This window comes from Grus americana, chromosome 4 (assembly GCF_028858705.1).
Source record: "Grus americana isolate bGruAme1 chromosome 4, bGruAme1.mat, whole genome shotgun sequence".
Classification (NCBI taxonomy): domain Eukaryota; kingdom Metazoa; phylum Chordata; class Aves; order Gruiformes; family Gruidae; genus Grus; species Grus americana.
In genome coordinates, this window is record NC_072855.1 from 9948285 (window position 1) to 9969916 (window position 21632).

The following is a 21632-nucleotide window of genomic DNA, read 5'->3' on the forward strand; positions in this document are numbered from 1 at the left end:
AATGAGTTGTCTGTACTTTGCACTTAGGACTCATGCACAGCTATTGACTCAGAAGACACACCCCACGCTCCAAATTACAGAAGCATTTCGGTGGAAGGAAACCTTTTTTTTTGCACCCCACCCCACCCACCCCCCGCATTGCATGTCAACATACACCAGTGATTTTACCACAAGGGGGAGATGAGAAAGACAAACCGATCTGACTGGAGGCATGGTTAGTGAGGCATTGGTTTAAACATGACTAATTAACAGTTGAAAATCACCATTACCTATCTCCCATATGTTCTCATTTGTAAGCAAGAGTTGGGCAGTGAATCTTAACATATGGCAACAGTAAGTTGCACTCCAATCTTTGAATAGCAAAGTACATACAATCTGGTCCACTGCTTCAGCCGTAAAATGTTATCGCAGTGTAACCTAAAAAGAGAAATAATCTCATATGAAGTAGTGGACTGGGAGAAATGGCAAATGAGTAATAAAATGGTTAAGAAACCACCAAATTAAGCTTTTTCTGGCTAGTTTGGCTATTGGGTTATATTTAAGGACACTGAATAACCTCATCTCACCTTCATGCCTCAGTCCCCCACTTGAAAGCTAGGAAGAATGACTCTTTGTATTTGAAAGATGCACAGATGATACACAAGTTTTGGACCACACACAACACACAGGCACAGACAGATATATATAGACAGAGAGAGAGAGAAATAACTATAAAAAGAGCTGGAACCAACCTCACAGCATTTCACTGCTTGACCTGACTGATAACAAATGACTCTGGGCTTAAGCAAAAATTGTGCTTAGCTTTCTTACATTAAAACTAACCTTTCCAGGAGAAAGGTTGTCATCTATTAACTCTTCAGAGCACTCATGAAGCATTATTCATCTTACATAGATATTAATTCATGTTTTTTGAAAAAAGATAAACTATCAGATACACATTTTTTCTAAACCTATTAAAAAGTTTATTAAGCATCAATCAAGTCAGCTAAATTTAAATAATGAACTACCTCTTTGTTTCACTTCAGAAACAAAAGCAGCTAGGCATCTTCAATTCACCTACATTTATTTGTTAACAGTAGATTATATATATGTACATATAGATTGATATACACATTACATAAAAAAATTAACGGAACATTTGTAATGTTGAGTAAAAAAAATTTTTTTTTTTTTTACACTGAAAAGTACATCACGGCTTTTTAAAGATGCATTCATTTTGTTAAAAAGTTGCATCCCAGTTCTGTATCTAAAAATACTTTAAAATTCAGAGGTATGAGTTATTTTAACATTAACTTACTGGTTTCTTGTTATCAACTATACACAGCACTGTCTACTATCAAACTGCCAAATAGTAACTCTCAAAGTTCAATAAGAAAAGAAGAAATCAACTGAAAAACAGATACAACAACAGATACAAAGCTTTCTTAAATAAACTAATTATCAAAGGAAATACTGTGGCCAATTCATTGAGAAAATATATCTTTAAAAATAACTGGACAAAAAAATTAAAGTGTCAAGGGAATATATGCTCTGAAATAAAGACAAATGCTCAATAAGAAGCTTTGCTTCCTTGCCTCTTCTCATGAGAGTAGTGGGAAAAAAAAGCCTGCTGCCTTTCTACTTCAGTACCTGTCTTCCTACTGTCAGGTGTGGTATTTGTCAAGTATCCTGACTGAAATCACAAGGGCAAAAATTTGTAGCAAATCTGCAATTATATACAAAACCTCCCCAAAAAATTATAGGGGGAAGTAATGCCTTTTTTAGGGAAACAGAAGTTAACACAAACAGTGAACAAAACTTTTGGACACAGAGAGGTATGATATAGCCCAAGTTAAAAAAAAAAAAAAAACCACCACCACACAAAACCCTAACAACAATAAAAAACCCCACAAAATCAAAAACTAGTCCCACTGGAAGCTGAGGACATTTGCTCTGGATATAATTTTTCTTCCTCAAATATACTCAATTAATTGCTTAGACATAACAATTAGCAAAAAAATTATCAAAATACAGTAAAACTACAGTCAACACCCTTCCATAAAATACTTCCAAAACATCCCTATAATATCTGAAACCAAATTCTCCAACATGAACACATCAGTTCTGAAGAAAATACTCAATAATCACTTCAATATGAAGAAAATATTAGCCAAATTAACAATTACACCAGTGAACACCCGTCAGTAAACAATGTGCACTTTTAAAACCTAAGGCACATCAAATAACCTGCCCTCTTCCATTTATTTGCTGCAGATCATGACATAACATTCTCATGCTCAATTTTATACAGAAAATGTAGGACAGCTATGAGGTGCCCGGGAAGATCATTCCTTGGAGAACCCACTGCTACCTACAGTCCTCAAAACCGACCTCCAGATCTGACCAAACTCACCACCAGAAGCATACATACCAAATAGAAACAGATTACAGAAAAATCAATGCAAAACTTGCTAAAAACTCTACAACCACGCAACAGAGCCTATGCGTACACTTACAAGAATGCAATACATTTCGCTGATGGTGCCACATGTCCTTATAGGATGTACACTCACGTAACCACGCAACCACCATGTTTTCAAGGATGAACATGCACCAGTCATCACCGAGGAACACAGAAAAAACTAGTTACCATTTCCACTTCATCTCTTACACCTCAGTGAAGAACTGCAAGATTCCTTAATGTACAAAGGAAAATCAACCATGGGTTCGAGATGAGATTTGTTTGATGGCCGTTTACAGTTTTTCCTACTCCTTACATCATATTAACTCTTCCTCATTCTACAAGGGCTTCCATCCATCTTGCACCATAAAATAACATCATTTCAATTGCTTCAGGATATTTTTGTAAGGCTGTCAACTAGCTCAGGTATACTGGTCCAGTTTTATTAAAAAACCACACTAAGAAAACATTAAATAAGTTCAACAGTACAGGCACTCCATATATATGAATCTTGAAAATAAAGTAGAAGCAGTCAATGCTTTGAGAGGATTTGGAAGGTTTTATAGGAAGAATGCTGATATGTTCTCATTTCTATGGTAAGAGCACACATTTTCCAGCAACTGGACTAAGACAGGAGGGGGAAATTTCTGCCAGGAGATTGGTGCTTACAGAAGGAGAATTAGGAGAAGAGGCACTGATATGAGAGCCCATACCATTCCTAAAAAATATTCCTAGATGACAAACATCCAAAAGCCACCTTTAGACAAAAATGCAAGACCCCTTTCATGCTCAGCTCCCTTAATGGGAGGAAACAATGACCTCAATAAAGTGGGGGTTTTAACATCTGATGAACCTCGGAATGTCAGGAAATGTTTCCTACATTAAAAGGTTTACAGAGGAAGGTGAGAATTGGAAGAATGCAAAGCAGAAATGCAGAACGCCCTGAGCATCCGGTTAGTTTAGCTTCAACCACCTGTAATTCTCAGAGATCAAAGTGCCAGTCAATGACAGGAATTAACACATTCCAGCATAAACATCACCTCGATTTAAATTAACCTGTGACCCATTTGAAAATAAAAAGCAGGCATTTTGAAAGAGTAGAAGAGTAATCCTCCCTTTTTGCTTCCTCAAAGTATTTTTCTCACAATTTTATGTCAAGCATTTTCTTCGAACCTATCTTCTTCACCTGTCTCGCCTTCAGTGTCCTTTTCCCCATTTGCTTTCCTTTTATTCATTCACCCAGCATGGTGTACACGGAACTGACACGATGCTCACTCTTACATTACTCATTCTGAACAGCTATCGAGTATGGATAAAGGCCCTGCAGGATAAAAGAAAAAATAACTTATGGCCTACAAAGAGCAAAGTAGAGGCAGTCCCTACATGACGCTCTCAGAGGTCAACTGTCCTCGCTGTAGATTGTTACGCACTCCCATAGCTTGACTGCAGAATCTTATTTCCTTTCATAACTCAGTTCCTGTCGATCAGCTCTTCAGGGTATCTTGTTCCTAAACAGCATTAATACCACAGGGAGGAGAGGGTGGTGAATGTGGAGGAATCAGAATAAGAACCATCATCGACGGGATCAGAAAGATCAAGAAGATTTGCCAGGCTAGAGGCCTAAGGAAATAATGCAAAAAAATCACTGCTTAGTGGGGGGACAAGAAGGAAAATCCTACAGCCTGCAGGGGAGAACAGAAATATAGACAGGATGTAGTAAGTCAGACCCACATCATCAAAGTAAACAAGAGCAAGACCTTCCAATTACAGCAGCAAGATACAGTGAGAGGAGAAGGCTGCATCTTTAAGTTGTCCAAACATTCTATTTCCCCCAAAACTGACTCTTTCCTATATCCTAAATCTAGACCTCTATAAAATGCATCACAACTTTTGTCACTCACCTGTTTTCAAACAGCAGGCAGCTGACACAGCCCCAAAGGAAACCCGTGTTCTGTTACACTGAACTATCCATCAGACACAGGTTAAGTGCTCTGCTTTAGCCGACTTAGGGATAGCTTTAGTTAACAGGATTCAACAGCTTTGGCTAGCACAGAATGTAACAATTCACTTCCTGAGTGCAAGCAGGGGGCACATGGGCGTTATACCAACGATCCCCAGCTTGTAATTTTAGATACAATAAGGAGTTGGAATATTTTGTACTTGTCAAGATGAAAACAAAGACTTAGCTGAGAACAGGCAAGACAGACTCCAATTTAGCAGCATCTTCCAGTAAAATGACCAAGCTTGAGAAACTTGCTCTTTCACGTGCACTATGAAAGTTGGTCAGTCTTCAAACGTGAGACAAACAAACATACTCTGCCTTCAACTAATTTATTTTTAACATCATTATTTAAAAATAGTTTTACTGAATTAATTTAAATTAATATTGCCAGCACAACTGCCATGAAAGTAGATCATCATAACTATTAAAGCAGTTAAATGAAGCTTGTCAAAAGTATTCACACTGTTTATTTTTCAATTAGTTCAGTAAGAAAATATTCTTCTGTGGTCCAATGCAGTAGGTATTTTTCACAGGGTTTCTGGGGGTTTGTTTTGTTTTGTCATTCTTCTAAGTAACCTAGGAAGAATGCATTGTGATCTTTAAAAAGCAATTTTTTTCTAAGTTCTGATAAGTACCACCATGTGGGGGTAGAAGGGGAACAGAATCTAAACATCAGGTTTCCAAGAGAAAGAGCAGAAGATAGTCTGCAGGACAAGGGACACATTAGGTCACAGCAATGGCTGCTTGAGAAAGTTTATAGAGAAAATGCTTACCTCACTAGAATGAAACTCAACTTTAAGCTCTGAGAAGTCAGTAGTCATTATGGAGACCAGAAGTATAAATGAATTGAAGACTGACTAGACATTTTAAGGAAAAATGTTCATGAGCTATTGAATTATAAGGGTACGATCTGCAGCTCAGCAAACTCCTATGCTGCAGACTACTGTAAGTTTAAAAGAAAGCCCAGGGGAAATATCAGTTTCTATTCATCTCATCTTTTTTTTTTCCCTAGGCATCTGTTACAGGACACTGAGAAAGAGAGATAACCACCAGACATCATACCAGGCTAGATGGACCTTTGATCTGATATACTATGACTCTGCTCACAGTAATCCACATCAAAAATAATTTTGCAAGGTGTATGTATTTCTCTCAGAGTAATTAAGAACAGCCAAGCAATTATCTTAATAGAGATCTGCAATAGTTACCTACTTCCCTTTTTCAGATACAGGTAAAAATCAAGGCTAAGAAACAATATGACTGCAAGCAATTCTCTTCAGTCAGCTGCAGAGCTAGAATAAAACAGTGAAGAATTATTAGTTTCCACACTTGTATTCAAACCACTAGATGGTGCTTCTAAAATGAAGCAATTCAGTATGCAAAACTCTAAAACTGAATAATGTATACTGATTTATAAGTTGTCTTCCTTGGGATTGTTATCAATAACACTGATTAACATGGTTCAATAGCTGCAGCCTCCGATCAGACAGTAGCAACCAGAATAATTAAGCAGAAAATTGAGAGCAAAAAGCTGATCATGGAAATAGCGAAGATTGCCAAAAACCCAGTAACTGCTGTTTCCTCAAGTAAGAAAAAACTCCTCATTCTTCTGTCTTTGAAATTCATTAGATGTTAATATAAAAATAGCATTAAATAAGTTTTGTTCAAACTGCTGTGCTCAAAGGCTTGGATTACTGTATGGCACCAGTAAAATGAAGCTTTATGCTACAAATAGCATTTACCTTTACTTTCACTCTTCACTGAGGTAGTTTTCTACAAGACATTTTTCCCAAGACTGAACTCACTCCAGTTCTCTTCTGTGAAGAGCAAACACTTCACTTTTAAGATGTGAAATCACAGCTAAAATAAGATGCTAACTGCTTTCTACCTGTCACTCTGTAAAATCATCCTTCCTTTTTCATTCACTCCCCCAAAACTAGTCTCAATAGTTGCTTGGCCACTCTAGTAACTTCATCCTTTTTCATTTCTGACCATTTCCATTCATCAAAACACTGATTAAAATAATGCTCCCTCTTTCTTCATCTCATTCTACTGACCCAACTTTAAAAAACACTCTTTGCAGTATGTTTGAGGACACAGTCAACTAATTTTTTCTATCTTCCATTCTCCTAAAGTTCAAGCTTCTATTAAAATTTAAAGATACCTTCCTCTTTTTCTACTTACAATTTTTCCTACAAGAATTCCTACAAACATGTTTCCTCTCTTCCTTTAAAAAAAAATTTTCAGTTTTCACTATTTCCTATTGTATTTCCAATCTTTTACTTCGAGTCAGCTCTGCCACTAAGCAACCCTGACAATGCTGCTAAGAAAAATTATTTTATGTGCAGCTTTTAATGTTCAACACTCACCTAGGACTTTTTTTAAGCACTTCTCCTTGTGCAAAGTAATGCAGAAACTCCTAGAGGTCATTTGATTTTTTTTTTGCCATTGGCTCTCACTTTTCTACTTTAGGGGATTGCTCTTGATCCCATAGGAATGCTCTCTCTTCCTCTTACTTGCATGGGATCTTCTTCCAAGATATCCATTTACTATCTCGTTTTAAAGCCTTTTTTTAAAATTAGCATACCTATCTTTTGTTCCAAGGCCTTTGACAACTATTATTAGCAACTCTTATTACTAGCTATGGCTTACTTTCATAAAATATAGCTTAGTAAGAAAACCCTTTAAAAGGTTAGAGAAAGGCACTATGCACAAACCCAGAAACAAACCTTCTCCAAGTACCAGCTGTTCCACTTATCCCTAAATGTCATTCCTGAACAGAGCACCATTGCAGAAACATGGTAACAGGCACCAAGAACCTTGTCTTGAAGATGTACCTGCTAATCCAGCTGCAGAAAGTAATGATCAGATTTAAAAAGGAAACCAATGAAAAGTATTTCAAAACAAACACCCAGAAAGATAGCAACTACAGTTCTGAGCATCTCCAAGCACTCTGGGGGAGAAGATGCATAACCTCTGAAGCATGTTAAAGAGGCCTGCTGAGTACCCACTTGTCAGCAAGTGCTCACTCCTAGCAACAAGTTGGGGGCATTTCCGTAAACCTATCTTCACATCTCCATGGGAGTTAGACAGCCTTTTATTTAAAACAGACATTAAGGGCACAGCTGTACCTTGGTCAATCTTAGAGGAAAAGAGTGTTAAAAAAAAATCATACAAAACCTCCAGGCTTATGCAAGCCTTGTGAGCATCATTTAACTGGCACAAAGCATTCACAAAGCAATATCTTTACTACCAATGACTATGAATTTTGTGTGAATTATAGGAACGTCAGAAGTTCTTCAACATTTACCACAGTAAGTTTTCATTCTTTTACTATGTAAAAGAAACTAGGAGCAAAAAATTAGGTTAGTGAATGCACAACTGAAATATCAAAAAAAGAAGGTAAGGTCTCAAAAAAAACCTGTTCCTTGGCTTTTGTTCCCCAGGTAAAAATGTATTCAGATTCATAGATGTAAACACAAAATAAACATACACCGAAGACATTTCAGTCTTATGCTGAACAGATCAAAAACATCTTAAAGTTGTGGTTAGGCACAGACTTCCCCCTCCCCGTCAAACCCTAAACAGTTCTTTCAAAATATCAATAAACTTGAGCTCAATTCAAAAGAGCTACCTGGGTAAGCTAGTTACCCATGCTTTTTTCAAGCTAGTCTCTAGATTTAAGCAGCAATATTCACAGAAATTATTCTGAATACTTTGGATATCAAAAGCATTTCAAAACTGCAAAACCAGTCCTGTTCCGTATTTTCGCTGGATGCTCGGATCTGCCTGGGAGCAGGTTCTGACCTGACACCTGTGGAATGTTCCAACAGCAGAAGGTACATGATAAGAAATTCCCTGAAGTGACAGGAAATATTTGTATTATATCTCTGCATACAGCCAAATATTTTGATTTAGGGATCATCCTTTCTCTCAGAAAGGTGGCAGTGCCTGGGAAGCCTGCAGTGTCCTGAAGAGGTCAGAGTAACTACTGTTCCACCAGTGTGCTGCAATTCAAGAACACTATTGCTTCAAATTACTCTTCTGCATTTTCTCCTGGTTCAAAAGCAAACACCAGCCCCCCTCCAAAAACTTAATGCATTGAATCTGCAGTCCCCAAAAGAAAAAACACATCTTACAGACATGTAAAAAAAAAATCAAATAACAATCAATGTGGCACACAATGTCAGAAACAAAATCTCATCTCTGCTCCATCTCTAATACATCAGTTAAAAGTCTGCCTCCTACCAGCTATACAGATCATGTCACTGCTATTTATTCCATTCTCTGGTTACCTCTACCATCGGCATTTGATCTGGGTTATTAAGATCTGGTATATCAGCATACCTGAAGAATAGGGCTGGACAGGAAGAGCACTGACTGCACAAAGACCTAGGAAAGTGGTGCTGTTCATGTGACATGCTCACGACATTAGTTAAGACTCTCCATTTCCTACATCCACGTTTTCTTTCCTATCCTTGGTACATGCAAAGAGAAGCAGCAGTTACCAAGTAAACACCTCTGCCTAGATGCAGGTCCCTGCATCTTACAGTAATTTGAATACCCTGATAGTTTTGTAATTCCATCTTGTTAAGCAGTATCTGTTCTATTTCATTTCCTCGTCCCCCCCTATTGACAAAGATTAAGCTGAATTAATTTACATATTTTGAAGTTGTCTTTTTTTTTTTTTAGGAAGAATTATGAAATGGTTCCCCTGGGATTAAGCTAAACCGTATCTTCAGGTTTCTGAACGGGCTGTACTATGAATTTGCTGCACTCTGATGTCATTCCTCCTCGCCTTCAGAAGTATCTCTGAATGGCAATCAAAGCTGTAGGCCAAATGCCAGTACCATAAAAATGTGCTGCCATGCAGAAGTCCTATTATATGGTAGCAGGATCTGGAATACTTCAGAAGCAGCATTCCCCATAATTGGTAGTAGCAAAATCTAACTGATAAAAATGTACCTTGCACCCAAAGTACCTAACAGAGGATTATAGCTAAGCAACATAAGTCACTAGTGGCAATAGCCCTCACCAGAATAAATATTCCAAAAAGTCATCTTCAAAATACTTTATATTCAAAACCATTTCAAAAAAGACTGTGGAACCCACTAACCTCACATGAAGGAATCCTAAGGATTCCTTGATGAAATAGGAAAGCAAGTAGTATAACCAAGAAAGTTACAGTCTCTAAACGTGAGCGCCTCCATCTTACTTTCCACCAAAAAAGTGCTACTCAAACCTCTGCATATTGAATTATGTTATCCATACCAATTCAATAGGCACATCAGAAAAAACACTTGTTTCTGAAAGAACACACTTCATTACAATTCACTGGTAACCCATTCCAAAAACAAATACAAAAATGATGTAGTAAGCTACTGAAACTAACAAAAAATATTTGCAAAAGTAGTATAAATATACCACAAAGAGGACACGGTGCTGGTTTTAAACTAACAGCAATAGATGTTACTGATTTATCAGGCCCAGTGTCATGCGACAGGCTTGGAAAGTTCCTTTACCACAGAGAAGTCCTACAGAAATATAAGCACGCCCTGTTTGATGCAGACCTTGGATGCTGAACATACAGCATACAAAAAAGAAACAGTATATTAGTAAGTAAGTTTTATCATAAAAAGATGAAATCTCCATTAGAAAGGAAATTAATGGGAAATCTAATTGGCTTTGATAAAAATAGTGATAAAAAGCTATATTTGCAATAATTTCTTCTGCATTTAAGATTACCAATATTTGTTTTGGTTCATTAACTGTTTCTCTTAGTTGTTCCTTGGTATAAGACATAAACAAATAACAAAGTTTATTGAAAGCTATCCGTAATTTGTTACTGTACTTTCAGTTACTTAATCTGTAAATTATTTCCTTTCAGTTATTAGCAGCAATATCAGACAAGTACGTGTTCTTCAATAGTACTCACCAGGGTTATGACTACATATAAAATCCATGAAGCCAGCATAATCTGAACTTTTATTTTGCAGTATCACCTCGATTTTTTTTCCTAAACCTCAGCATACTGCCTGTAATTCAGGCAAAAGAACTGTGTGCATGGAAGATTTACAAAAATGAGGCTTAACACTATTACTGAAAAAATGGATGGTAGTAACAGACAGGGACAAAAATTAAATCAAGTGCTTAAAAAAGCAAATAACTATACTGACTGCTGTAATGCCTGGACCGAAAAGGATGCTGTAGATGTTCAAAACCAGTAACGCCCTTCATATACGATCTGAACATCACACGTGAGAGGAGATCACTCTCCAGTTATTTTACTTGTGCCGGAAGATGATAGTTTCATTACTAAGCAAGCTATGATTCTTGGATTCCTTCCAAGAATTTAAAAGCAAGACGAAAAGGGCAGAAAATATACATCTACAGAGCACCATTCGGCTTTTTTTTTTACTTAAAAAGTTCTCAGGTGCACGCAGATGGCGATAACAGCAAACAGGAGCACCCGAACCGTCTCTCCCCGGGTTCAGGCTACCCGCAAACCACAGAGAACAGCCGCCAGGAGTTCAGCCGAGGAGGACTACCCAGGCAGAGGTCAGGCACAGCCGCCTCCCAGCTGCGGTGCCCACCGCGGGGCGCGCCGGCAGCTCCGCAGCCCCTCCGGAGCCTCCCCGGTGCTGGCATCCCCCCGGGAGCGCCACCGGAGCCGGGCAAAGCCCGCTGCCCCCCCCGCCCCGGGCCGTGCTCTCGGCAGGTCCAAGCAGCACCACGGCACACGCTCTGCTTTGTCATCTCTCCCCCCGCAGCGGGCGAGCCGCTCCGCGCACGCCGGTGAAAGCTGCACGCCCGCTCCGGTGCCTCGCACGCCCCAGCTCCTCCCGCCTTCCCCCGCGAAACCGCCGCAGACCGTGTCCGGCAGGACCCGTCCGAAAGCAAACGGAACTATTCCCGTTCCGCGCCGACCCCACGCCACCTCCGCGGCGGCGGCTCCGGGCTGAGGTACCAGCGCGAAACGACCCACGGCCGCCAGCGCCGCAGCTGCGCGCCCGGCTCCGCGTCCCCCCCGCCGCCCCTCAACTTCCCAACCGCGGGGTGAGGGTGACCCAGGGACGTGGCGAGCGGCGGTGCCGCCGGACAGCGGCGGCCACCCGGCACCGGCGGCTCCTCATAACTTACCTTGGGTTTGTAGAGCCACTTTCTGAACCTGTTCATCATCACCGCGGCCGCTGCCACCCCGCCGCCGCCGCCTGCCGCTGCCACAGGGGCTGCCGGCTCCCCGCCCGTGCCGCTCGGGGAACCGGGGCGAGCCCTGCCCCTCCGCCGGGTCGCCGCAGCCGCCTCCTCCTCCTCTGCTGCCGCCGCTCTTCCTCCTCCTTCTTCTTCTTCTCCTCAGAGCAGAGACCACCAGCCGCTGCGGAGCGCGAGCGCGCTGCCCTCAGCGCAGGGACCGGCCGCCGGCACCGAGGGCTGAGCGCCTCGCTGACAGCCCCCAAAACATTGCGCGGCCGGCAGAAGCACCCCCCCAGCGCATGCGCAGGGGCAGGCCCACGTTCTCCCTCCCCGCTAGCTCCCGCGACCAATCGGATGGCGGCCGAGGGCGGCCCCGCGGCCGACTCGCCCCGCCCACTCGGCTGCTCATTTGCGTAACACGGGAACGGGGCGGAGAGACTACGTGTCCCAGCATGCCACGCCCCGCCGCACAAAGCGCCGTGATCCGGTGGATGCCGGGACTTGTAGTCCTCCCGAGCAACGCTGAGCGCGTCCGTTTCAGATTAGCAAGCCTCTGCTTGTGACATCAGCCCCACACGAATGCGTGGTAATAGGCTCGTTGATTTCTAGCGGCCCGTGAGCACAAAAACAGGGGAGGGGCAGAACCAGTTGCTTGGCAACGGAGGCAAACAATCGCCGCCATCTTTTTTCCCGCCCAGGTAGTTCTTCGCCCCCGATCGGGCCGTTCCGCAACACGAAGGCGGGCGCGCGGGAGAACTACAGCTCCCAGCAGCCCCTGCGCCCCTTAGCAACCGCGCCGAGCCGGGCCGGGCCGAGCCGCCGGCAGCCGCAGCGGGGTCTCTGCGGCTGGAGGGTCCCGTAACGCTGAGAGAGGGGCGCCGCGCTCCGGCGGGGACGCAGGCGGCCGGCCGGGCTGGCGGGAGCAGTCAGGTACAGGACCGGGCAGCGCCGGGCTGAGGGGCCGCCCGTGGGGGCAGGGGCCGCTGCGCGTTCGCGCATTTACCTCAGGCGGCGGCGGCCGCCCTGGGGCCCGGGGTGTTGCACCCCTGCGGCCTCACGGGCGTCGGTTGGCCGCCGGGTAGCTGTAGCTGCACCTCCGCAAACAAAAATGGGTAAAATGCTTGATGTGTGACAGTGTCAGGTACCCTGGGCAGGCTGATAACTACTTCACTCCTTTATTATGTGTTTATAAATACAGATCAACGGGGCCTATGTCATACTGTGGACAGGGCGGTTGGGCTTTGCTCCCGGAGCTTTCATTAACTGTTGTGATTTCGGGCAAGTAGCCAGCCTTGGTGTCCTTTGGCTTACCTATCTTGTAAATATAATAAAACTTATTTGCAGAAGGTTTTGTACAATGAATATTTTATTGTAAAGTTCTGCAAGATATTAGGTTAAAAAAATACTGTGTCAAGTAAAATACTTCTAATAGGTATACAAAACATTGAAATATATGCAAATTAAAAATACACATAAGACCCAGGCTATAGCTGCTCAGGGTGAATGTTTTCCATCTGATGCTTTGCTACCTTAAGGGAGGAATCTGCTGAAAAGAGGACCTGTGCCCAGAACTACTCTCTGCTACGCTCAGGTGACAGTCAGTGATGCGGAAAAGTCCAGAGTAAATGAGAATGGCAGGATGTAACCATTGGGACAACGGTACCTTGTATTCAGTGAGTTTTTCTAGCACACAGCTGAGAGAAACACCTATTCCATTTTGAGCAGTAGCTACTTGATCTGACTGAATTTTGCAGGGAGGCTTAGTTCAGCCCTCTGCTTAAGAAGGACGGCTTTCATCAGAGGAAATGCAATTGCAGTCTTTCTAGGCTAGGAACATAGGGGCAAATGTAAAACCTGAAGGAATCTTTCAGGTCATTGAAACTAGTCCCTACAATTGTGGCTAGTCTTATCCTATGTAATTGCTTTCAAAATATCTCCAGGCTCCATTGTAAAATAAGGCTAAGTCAGGTTCTTACCTCCTTTAGCTGAAATTCTACATCTGATAATGGAAGAAAATTTCTACCATTTTGTACATAGTATAAATTTATATCATATTTATACATAGAAATTAGAATATTCTCCTAAATGGCTGCGTGAAAATAAGGGTGCATGTCATAACACAAAGCATTTTATTCCTGATGTGTATGTTTTATAATATTGATGATGATAATAATAGCGGTTTATTTAAATACAATCACAAATGAAGTTCTTTCTATTATGAACCTCTGTATGTCCAGAGTTCTCAATGTGTTACTGTATGTCTCAGTTTTCATATTGCAGGTTTTGGTTTTAATGATTGTTATTTGAAGGAGAGGGGTGAATATCAACATGTACAGAGCATGAGGGCTCAAACTTATTTCTAATATGCTAGAAGAAAAAATATTTGTCACTAGTAGAGCTGTTGAAGCCTGAATTATGATTCAGCCTGAATGAGTGCAGAGGTATTTCTCTCTCCCTTATCCAAAATCCATTGTGAGTGTATGAACCTTGGCAGGTACAGAGAAACAGATCAGGAGGAGTGGAGAAACAGAGATTCCCTCTGTGCCAGAGACACAGTAGTACCTCTTTTTTATTTACCATCACTTGTCATGATCCAGCACTGTTTGGCTGGACATTTTTTTAATTGGACATTTTGTCTTGATCATACTAGGTTGCTAAATGGCTGTATTGAACATAAACATAGACAAACTCTTTTTTTCCAGTGTTTTGAGATTAGTAATTAAATGTGCTGCTTAGGCAATTGAGTATCATAGCGCTGAGAGGCAGGGTACAAAAATACTGTATCAGGAAATGTTACAATAGCCTTTTACGACAAGAAATAAATTATCTTTACCACAGTGGGAATGAATCATCTTGATCAAGCATTCTTTTCTAACGTCAGAATATGATGATATATAAAATGCAAGAATGATTTTAATATATACTTTTATACTCACCATGGAAAATTACTTCTGTGCTCATTTTTTTCCTAGTGCTAAACCAAATTAATGACTTTCAGCCCTGATCATTACTATCATTGGTCTTTCATGCACAACAACATGTGCACGTGTATAAACAAATGAATTATAGTTCTTGTCATGCAAACATTAAAATCTAGGTATCCAGTTCTGCAGACTCTCATGTGTATGAGTAAGACATCATTTGAAATAGATCTAATCCAGTCATTTCACAAACAAAGCATCAAGCATAAGAAGTACCCAACTGCGGTTCCTTCAGAAGCCTTGATGGTGGCCTAGACTACTGATCTGTTATGATCGCTGCCCACTTTGCTGACTGACACTGTCTCATTGCCTCCTTATATTCTCCACCTCTCTGTTCCTATTCCTGTGTTGTTTTGGAAACATTGGCTGTTATTAACAATATGTGATAAGATTTAAGACTAAAATTTTACTTTCAGTTGCATCTCACCAGGAAGAGTAATGTATTAAATAGGACTTGTATAGCACACATGCAAAAATTCATGCTTTTCGCTTGTATTATCTTTATTTTCATCAAATAACCTGATACAGAAACCATTTTAGGTATGGATCCTTAGGTAAGGATCCTTAGGTAAGGATCTTTTGAGACATTTGCAGAATAAGAAATATGTAATTATGTGTTCTATTTTATTGACGTTTGTTCTGTTTTCTCATTTCTCCTGTTAGCTGTTCTGAGTAACTGTGATTTTGAAAGCTTGACCTAAATGTTCTCTTCTACATTACTGCGGTATATCTTCTCTATGAGCCTATCAACATACATTATGCTACAACTGAAGGAGGCATGAAAAATTAATGATTTACTATATTTATAGGATTCTCCATGGTGAAGATGGTCAGCCATGGAAAACATATTGCAATAATAGTCCAACAGCTTAACAAATTTAACCCCGAAAATCAGAGCGTGGAGGATTTCTTGAATGAATCAGCTAAGATGTTGCAGGTATATTAAGTTTCAGTTGGTCTTACATAGCTTACTGTGTTTTACTAGGTGATTTTATATATAAAAAGAGATCTGTTTTCTAACATACTGTTGTAACTTTCATAGATTTTTCTTACAGTGACATTTTTCATTCATGACTAAAGTCCAAATTTTTCACGGTTATCACCAGAAAACAAGGAAGTAAAGATCAGAGGCGGTGAGTAACTGTTTGGGTAGCAACAAAAGACGGGGAAAGCAACAACTTCCTAAAATGGACCTGACATTGGTAGGAAAAGCTTCTCTTCCACTTCTGACTAAGCTCTTTTGTAGTGTCCTGTCTCCTTTCCTCCTTCCAAATGGAAGTTTCTGTCAGCAGCACCCATTTTGTATATACGAATACAGTTCAGAAGCTGACTCATAGGATCAGGTATTGTTGCTTTGAGGACATAAGTGACCATCGGAACAGTGGGACAGAAGGCAAGTAACAGTAAATCAAGTAGTGGATTTTAATCTAACACTGCAAGGAACCAAACCAAGATTTGCCAGTATGTAGCTATACTGGCTGAAGCAGTCCCCATCCTTTCCTGACCATAGTCTGTCATCTCTTCCCATCTTTTTGTCCTGAGTGCCACCCTGACTTGTGCTGATGCAGCTGCTGGATTGAATCAGCTTTAGAAAATCAGTAAGGGAAGACAGTAATATTGTTTAGACTGCTATTGTCTGTGCGGGCCATGTATTATCAAACTGCATTGCCAGAGCCCTGATTCCACACTGCCATGTAGCTCAAGTGCTCATTGCCACTTTTGACAAAAAGGTCTAAATCACTGCTATTCCAGCTAGATAGTCCTTTACATTGATTTTGCATAGATACAAATGACTACAAGAATATAAAACTATGGAGGTGTGATATGAAAATCAGAGGTTGAGGCAGTGGATCCATACGCATATCTTGGGAGTTTGCTTTCTTAAACAGTTTCCACTCAGACTCCTAGTTTCTGCCACTGCCCTCCTGCCTTGTAGTACTGGCATAACTCTTTGTGCATTCATATGCTGAATTACATCAGGGAACTGATCCAGTTTCAAAATAATCATTCTTCACTGGGCAGAGAGCAGGTAAATTCAGCTGCCACTGCTGCCAAAATAAATACTTGTAAAAATTAATATTCAGATTATTGTTCTTCTCAGCCCAGGAAAGGTGAAAGAAAAAAGAAGCAGTAACTCCATTAGAGAAACATGAATCTTAAGTTTCATAATAAACCCTTTCAAAAGGGGAAGGACAGGGAGGATAGCTGATGCCAAAGATAAGGCAGAAATCTTTCTCTGGGATAGTTTCAGTTCACTTACTACATAATATTTTTGCTGAAAAGTAATCTATGTTTATATAAAATTCAGCTTTGTTTTAGTACCAAATGAATTATTATAATTCATCATGGAAAATTCACTTCACATCTTTCTTTTCTATTTTATAATAGGCATATGATCCTAAAATTATTGTAGCGTTCTTGGATGCACAATTTCCAGGCTTGGCCACTTACCGATTAACCAATATGAACTGACTCATGCAGAAACTTCGTCCAGTTTGTATCCTGATTAATGCCATCACTTTAAATCACAGACTATATTCAAGCCTGTATGTCTCACGCTAGCAGCATGACAAGTATCAAACTTAGTGTTGTATACTACAGACTGGACAAAAACCAGGAGGGTCAGATTCCAAGAGCACAAATCTAAATAATTGCAAGACGCAGCTCTCTATATTTATTAGGTATGCAGTGTAGCAGACTTGACTTTTCTACAAGTTACTATCTTCTATTCTATTAGACTTTTCTAATTGGTTAATTAGTTTTCCATCCCCTAAAAGTACACTCAGATTCCAGTCATTATGAACACTGTATGTTTCATTCATATTATATATCTTTATTGTATTTGGATGTTTTATAGTCTTTGTGTCCTTGTAATAATGATACCTGAGGTGTGTTGTTTAGTTCTTTGATAACCTATTGGTGACCTACATAAAAAAATGTTTGTTAGCCTAGTGCCCACCTGTATGTCATTGTTCCTGGTGAAACCAACAATTTTGGGCTAGATTCTTTCTCTCAAAATAAAAAGACAGCACGCACAGGTCATTCCCAAATACGTTCAAGGGAGTTCCACACCAGTGTCTCTGCCAGGCTGTGGGAGCCACTACGGATGCCAGTATTGTCAAGTGCCAGATCCCGGAGATAAGTACCTCTGACAGCCACACATCCTCATCTGAAGTGCAAGTAGCAGATAGCAAAGGATGTTTTGCAGAGCAAAATCTCTGCCAGAATGAGGTAGGGTTTGAAGAGCAATATAAATGCTTGTAGGAGCTGATTGAAAGTAAATAAAATGACTTCTAATAAATGAAATAAGGAAATGGGCATCCTTGGCTGATCAGAAATGGAGGATGACATCAGTAAAGAATAAAAGATAACAGGTGGAGTGGAACTGAGTTGTGAAGCATCTTGACAGCAAAGACGGCAGCTTTCGTTTTATGTGCTAGAATCAACTGTGAGATGCTAGGTGGAGTAAGTGGGTCAAAACAATGGACCAGCAGAACAGCCTTAATGATAGCATTCCAAATAGTTGATTTGCTAGAGAAAGATCGGATTAGTTAAACCCAGGAAAGAGATGTTTATTACAGTAAAACAGACATTTTTGAGACAGTACCTTAGATTTTTAGCTATGAAGCGATACAAAATACTACTTGAAACCTGCTGTTCAAAAAGAGTGAAGAAGATGTGCATATAAACTGGTTATGATATCCTGGAGAGTAATCTACGTGAAAAATGACCTCTGAAGTTATGGGACTGACTGACATGCAGAGTGGCAATAGTACCAATAATTGAGGAAAGAAGTAGCATTAGAGCACTGAAGTTTTGTTTTAGCATTGTTGAAATTAAGCTGACAACAACAAGGAAATGTCGCAGAGAGAGGCCAGCACTTTAGACTGTAGTTCAGGGTTCTTATTTGTGTACATGATAAATGTGAATATGTTATGAAAGGAAGTTGCGTTTAGTCCTAAGAGGGTGAGTCTGGAAGGCACAATCTGTCTTGATCAATATAGCCCTGTCAGCCGTCTACCAGGGGCATAAGACCATTCCTGTGGGAATCCTTGCAAATTAAAGCTGTAAAAATGGTTTGTGAAGTGAGGCACAGGAAAAGAAGTGAAAGTGGGCAAGAAAATATATGTTAAAATGAAGGACTTTACAATATGAATATATATAAAAAAAGAAAGGCATAAAATCCAAAGGATCAAATCTGTAGGGTGAAAATATACTTGCTCTGCAAATGATAGCAAGGAGTAACCAGATCCATGTTGGATCTTTTACTAAGAATAGAATCAGTCTTTGTTGAATATTCTGCTCAAAATCCAACACAGTATTTCCGTTGGTTTCACTGTGCTGCTGTGGAGATGACACAGTCCAGAGGTTCATGCAATAACTCTTCAGCAAGATTTTATGCTTAATTTCTAGATGCTCTAATTTTACTTATGTGTAAAGTTAGATAAATGATTAAAACAAAACCCAAAATACATGATTGTGTGAAATAACAATAGTATATTTTGCTCTTTCATAAAGACTGTAGAAATTTTTGCATTTTGGCAGTGGTTGGGAAATGGCTGTACTGTAGAGGGTTGGAATACTCTACTAGTCAAATATTGGGCAGATGGAAGACAAAGACAATCTGGGTTCTATTCTAAGCTCCATCATCTTTCTATCCCTGTCCTTTCTCTTACTCACCTTCAAACTTACTTGCCCAGGTCTCTTCATTTAACCTGTCCCAATTCCATCTCTTCAAATTGTTCATTCGAGTGCTATTGTCACTGTCCAGCAAATCCTCATCGCCTCTTTGGTTTTGTTCTGAGTGCTCACCTCAAAGTTCTTGCACATTCAGTTCCAGTTTCTACTGTACCTAAGTTGAATCAGAAATATCTCTCTCTTCAAACTGAAGCTCACAAGAGGCAGATGTCACAGAGAAGATAGGTGAGACAGACTCTCTTCTATCAGATTGAGCTCGCAGACTGACCCAGCGTGGTTTATCCCAGTCTCATCCTGTATGGTAGTGAAAGCTCTGCTTGCCCTGGGCTGGGCGTGGTAAGGGCACACAGGATCTTTAGGAAAGCTTACTGCTACAGAATACATGCACACAAAACACTTGCAAATGGATAGTTTTCATTTGGCAAAATGTGCGTGGATTTTTATAAGAAAACCAAAAGGCCAAATTTGCAAGGCACTGCTTGACCCCTGTGTGCCACATACATCCCTAGCTGTTTCCTTGCATTTGATTTGTAACTACTTACTATTTCCACTTAGTTAAAAAACCTGAAAATTTGACAACTTGCTATCAAATATAAGTTCCTTGTATCAGACCATGTGAGCCACTCATATTGTTCCTCGTGAATAGCATGGGAGGGTATCCATTAACTTCAACAGGAGCAGAAGCAACCTCTTGATTGTTATTATTTTTATTTCTTAATGCATCTTTATTCTGTTATTTAAATATCAGTGCTCCCATCTGAACATATTCTTTCATTGTAGGAAATCGTGTCTCAAGCTTTGAGATAGAAATCTGTTTGGAAAACATTTGGGTGTACAGTCTGCTTCCAAGTGTATTCCAGAGTGACTGCCCAAAATCAGAAGTATTACTCTGTGCATATATTGACGTAAAGAGATAAGTGGTTGGCCATCTTTATTTATAGAGAAATGATGGCATTAGATACTGCTATCAAGAGTCATGTTTTTCTAGCTGTATACGGGATTTAGCTTTACATAGTCCATTTAAAGTAACGGCAGCCACACATCTAATCCCTGTGTACTGCTTTGAAAAAGCAACCATCTTTCCCTGCATTTTTGTAATTGAGGTGGATCAAGCAGATAACTTATCCAATAACCGTTGGGATACATTTTTCTTTTTCACGTATTGCACTTTGCAACCACTCAGTATTTCAAGATACAAATAGGGAATCAGAAAATTGGTACCAAAGGAATAAAGAGCAGAGGTAAACCATTACTTTGACAGTAGTTCAGGTCTGTCTGAACCACTGTATGTATAAAGATAGAATCTTCTTTTGGTGTGATGGAAATGTATAAATAAATTGCCAGAGTGTCAGGTGTTTAAAACCAAGGTGTCAAGAGAGAACATAATCCCTACAAGGCCACTCAAGAAGCAAGAGAGAAAGACACACTCCAGTCTCAGTTCCTATCTTCCAACTCCTAGTTCATGCTCCTATATACAAGCGGAGTTAGGGAAACTCACTGATTATTAGCTTCCTAGTTTTAGAGAAATAAAGATGAAATATGGTAAGGATTTTTAATCCTTGAATAGTGGGAGATAAATAACATGCTTTCCTTTAATTAGAGTGTTATGATCAAAATTAGTCTAGAGGTGATTCTGTGTTAAACTCCATACATTGTATTTCTGCAACATGTGAATCTTACATCACAGAAATAGTTTCTATTTGTTGTTCTCAATGAATGATCTGACTTGATTTTCTTCCAGGAAGAAAACTACACTTTGACTTGTAATTCAGTTATTTACAGTCTTCATGTTTATTGTAAGTTTTGATGTTTGTAACATAATATTGGACTTGTTTTTCACTGCAAATATTTTCAATAAGAACATAGGTTCATTAGTAATATGATGGGTGATTCCTAGTTGCAACAAACAAGCCTTCACCTTCAGTCATGAAGAATCCTATTATGCCCCTCAAACCTCCTAAAAACTACTAAGTGCAAATAAATGCTTTTGCTTCAATGTTGTGACCTTGTTGCTATTAAAACAGAATTCAGTTTGAATTATCCTGAATAACACATTAACTTAAAAATAATTCTATAAGTCTATCTCGGTTCTTTAATTTGTATTCACATTCAAATTTACATCTCTCTATTGTTATTCATTTGAATACCCAGACTACTTCTCCTTGTTTATCTTCCTAAATGCTTTTTAATACTTCTTTCATCAGACTGATACCCTCCAGATAATATTTTTGTTCTTGTGTACTAAATCTCCTTCTTTTTATTAAGTATTCTTCAATTAAATCTATCAAAAATTATCCATAGCCACAGTGATCCTTCA

At 40.0% G+C, this 21632-nt stretch overlaps 2 protein-coding genes across 17 annotated transcripts in view; one reads left to right on the plus strand and one right to left on the minus strand.

The window, feature by feature from the left end:
• ZFYVE28 (zinc finger FYVE-type containing 28) overlaps positions 1 to 11936 on the minus strand; it is a 157115-nt gene extending 145179 nt beyond the window's left edge. For all 9 annotated transcript variants that reach the window (XM_054825000.1, XM_054824999.1, XM_054824998.1 and 6 more), the window contains exon 1: positions 11583 to 11936. In XM_054825000.1, coding sequence (XP_054680975.1) covers positions 11583 to 11621 — 39 coding nt within the window. In that variant the 5' untranslated portion in view covers positions 11622 to 11936. The remainder of the gene's footprint in view (positions 1 to 11582) is intronic.
• Positions 11937 to 12415: 479 nt separating this feature from the next.
• CFAP99 (cilia and flagella associated protein 99) overlaps positions 12416 to 21632 on the plus strand; it is a 58768-nt gene continuing 49551 nt past the window's right edge. For 2 of the 8 annotated variants that reach the window (XM_054825294.1, XM_054825290.1), the window contains exons 1-2: positions 15425 to 15554; positions 21057 to 21111. Coding sequence is in view for 5 of the 8 variants with exons in the window: in XM_054825290.1 (XP_054681265.1) it covers positions 21103 to 21111 (9 nt within the window). In the remaining 3 variants the exon portion in view is untranslated. Of the gene's footprint in view, positions 12567 to 13902; positions 14078 to 15280; positions 15342 to 15424; positions 15555 to 15659; positions 15751 to 21056; positions 21112 to 21632 lie in introns of those variants that run through there. The other 6 variants (XM_054825287.1, XM_054825288.1, XM_054825289.1 and 3 more) reach the window with 6 other exon arrangements.